Source organism: Morone saxatilis, unplaced genomic scaffold (assembly GCF_004916995.1).
Source record: "Morone saxatilis isolate NCDOM2014 unplaced genomic scaffold, NCSU_SB_2.0 Contig18, whole genome shotgun sequence".
Lineage (NCBI taxonomy): Eukaryota > Metazoa > Chordata > Actinopteri > Moronidae > Morone > Morone saxatilis.
The window spans coordinates 16,678,401-16,681,608 of NW_023339740.1; the positions used below are offsets into that span (position 1 = coordinate 16,678,401).

The following is a 3,208-nucleotide window of genomic DNA, read 5'->3' on the forward strand; positions in this document are numbered from 1 at the left end:
ACAAATACATTGCATTTCCTGTGACTGCTTCACAATAAAACCCACCTATTGATTTTTAATGTGTAGCAGTAGGAAATGTTGGGTTAGCAGTAACTTAATACAGCTCAGACACCGTGTAAAGAGAGCAGACAGTAAATATTGAGGCTGATATTAATGAGATAAAATTACAAGCAGTAATGCTGCATGCATGCATCATTTCAATATAAATGCTGCATGGGAATTGAACATAAAAACTAACAATAAAAACCACTGTAAAGAGAGATTGCAGAATTTAAATACATTGAAATGGTATTGCTGAAGAAATGCTGGCCAACAATAGCTTCAAAAATGGAGTTTGATTTCAACTCTTAAAGATCAATATCAATAAAAATCGATGTTTAAATAATTTAAGCAGACAGAAAAAACTCTCATGTTGTAGAGGAAAAGAGTCTCAGACTTCAGTAACTAATTTTGAATTGGCTTTGATAATCCATTTTAATAGATGTGCACAGAATTCTGTAAAACAATTCGATATATTCACCACAATATTCCACTAAAAGTCCATAAACTCCTAGGCCTACTATAATTCTCTGTCCATAAGACTGAGAACAAATAGTAAAGCATGTGTGTTTGGAGGCAACTTATGAGAATTACACAGGTGACAGCCATGTCTATTCCTATTTACTACCTTATCCACCCCACTGCGTGCCGTGATGCTGCACCATGACGGCAATATTTCACAGTTCCTGAAGGAGCTCAGCACACCAGCAGCTGAGAAGCTTTCTGGCAGAGGATTCATGTCAGTATTTCAAGATGTCTTGTGCAGGTGGAGCACATCACACTGTCTTTTAAGTAACAAGACATTCTGCTTCTTCCTGGTCAAGAAAAGCTGTTTTAGCAAGTCTTTCTCATCTTCATTGAATCTCAGACTCGGCTGAGGAGAACAGTAGGGACGTTTGTTTGGTACTATTGAAGTGGAACATGAACAGGTCCTCTATCTGGTCCTCTAGTTTTCTCTGCAAATAGAACAGCACAAGTGCAGGCTCAACTTTCTCAAGCTTCACTTTCCCAAGCGTATTTCGAAAGAGAGCTTAAGAGAGAGACCTCCTATCAGATTCACTAACAGCTTGGGAGGTAATGGGAGGACCGGGAGAAAAAGCTGCTTTCCGTACACCAGATCTCCACTTATCTCCCCTCACACCAAGAGTGTAACTTAAACTCACACACCAGCGATCTGCCGAGCAGTATGTGAGCCATTGGAGAGAAGTTTATATAGTGGAATAGTTTTAACAGTGATATGGAGGAAAAGGATGTGGCCATGTTATGTATGATATGATGTGAGACTAAGCCTGGGAGTGGTTGGCATCTTCTCTGCTGCAGCTGGAATGGAGAATTCACAAGAGGAGATTATAGTGAAGGCCATCATCTCCGCCACAGCTCGATAGAATTCACAGAAGGTGAAGGAAAGCCGGGGTCAGACTGCCAGGTCCTGAACATTATCTGCTATTTGGCTTTTTGTAATGGAGGCCATGTTCCATGACTGTAGCTCAGGATACCAGTGTGAAAAAAAAATAGCACAGACTAAAATTAATGGTCAGTTAGAGCTTTTTTGACAGCTTTCTGCTGCCATACAGCAGTGAGTGATCTATTGCTTGTCTGTTTCCATTCAGTTCTAACTCTTGTGAGACTTACTGTATGCCTCCATGCTTTTGTCAAACTTGTCATATCCAGATTTAGCCTATCCAGAACCCCATAATGACAGGAAGTAATTGTAGTGCATAAAAAAAAAAGAACAGCTTCTGTAAATCAATTTTAGGGGAGTCTGAGGGGAGATTTGGCAGATGATTAGCATACTATCATGTCATTAGCATACTGTGTGTGTGTGTGTGTGCATAAGTGGTTCAGATTTGTAAAGTAAATAAAGAGAAGATCAGCTCTAGTAAGGAAAGAAAGAATGAAAGAACTTTGGCAAACCAAAGGGCATATTGTGCCAAAAATAAGCAGCCTACACACATCTCTTTGTGACCATGTCTGTGGTTTGCGTTTCCCAATTTTATTGTGTGTTTTTCTACTACAGTATTATTGCCACAGCTTGAAGAGAACCATTTATTTCTCCCCTCTGTTTGCCTTATTATAGAGTTAAAGTCTACAGGCACCGCTCACCACTTCTCCTTTCTGCTGAACTCCACTGACTATCGCATCCTTCGCATGGATGAGGATCACGACCGCATGTATGTGGGCAGCAAAGATTACATCCTCTCTCTGGATCTGCACGACATCAACAAGGAGCCACTCATAGTAAGAAACATCCCACACAAACAATAATCCTGACTGAGCTCTGCACAAGTTTACATCTAACCAGCTTGTTGATCTCTCTCTCTCTCTCTCTCTCTTCTCTCTCTTCTCTCGTCTCTCTCTCTCTTCTCTCTCTCTCTCTGCTCTCTCTCTCTCTCTCTCTTCTCTTCGTCTCTCTCTCGTCTTCTCTCTCTCTCTCTCTCTCTCTCTCTCTCTCTCTCTCTCAGATCCACTGGCCTGTTGTCCCCCAAAGGAAGACTGAATGTGTCCTGTCAGGCAAAGACACCAATGTGAGTATTCAACTAACGTGATGGTTGAAACAATTAGTTTATTACTTAATCAGTCAATTGACAGAACATGAATTGTTTCAGTACTTATTAAGCGAGAATGTCAAACATTTCCTGGTTCCTGTTTCTAAGGGTTCTCTGTTTTACTCTATTTTATATTATAAATGAATAATATATGGGGTGTTAGACTGTGAGATAAAGTGAGCATTTAAATCTTTAATAAAGCAATCATGAGTTCCTCAACCCTCAAAACCCTGTGCCATAGGTGTAACAGGTCCCTTAATGCACTAGCTGATAAAAGCACAGCCATAAACCTTCTCCTTTTTGACCTGCTGCACATTTAAACATCATTTCATCAGGCGATACCCTCGCGTAAAAAGCGTGTGTGTTTCCAGAGTGTCTTTTTGGCGACACTTGGTGATTTGAATGTGGCACCGAGGTCAGTGGAGGACATTTTAAAGCTCCTTCTTTCTGTGTGACTTGCTGTGAAGCTCTTATTTACTGTCTCTGGATCCCTGATTGCTGATTGCATACAGCTGCCACCAATTAAGCTGCAGCAGGAACTCTGAACGTGCAACATTCAGTTCTCTTCAGCGAGGGCGGAAAACATATTCACCTACATATCTTAAACACATCACACAGACATT

General features: G+C 40.8%; 1 protein-coding gene across 3 annotated transcripts in view; it reads left to right on the forward strand.

Moving 5' to 3' along the window:
* Nucleotides 1-3,208, forward strand: part of sema3fa (sema domain, immunoglobulin domain (Ig), short basic domain, secreted, (semaphorin) 3Fa) — a 50,243-nt gene that overhangs the window by 27,353 nt on the left and 19,682 nt on the right. For all 3 annotated transcript variants that reach the window (XM_035661605.1, XM_035661607.1, XM_035661606.1), the window contains exons 3-4: nt 2,117-2,277; nt 2,502-2,564. In XM_035661605.1, coding sequence (XP_035517498.1) covers nt 2,117-2,277; nt 2,502-2,564 — 224 coding nt within the window. The remainder of the gene's footprint in view (nt 1-2,116; nt 2,278-2,501; nt 2,565-3,208) is intronic.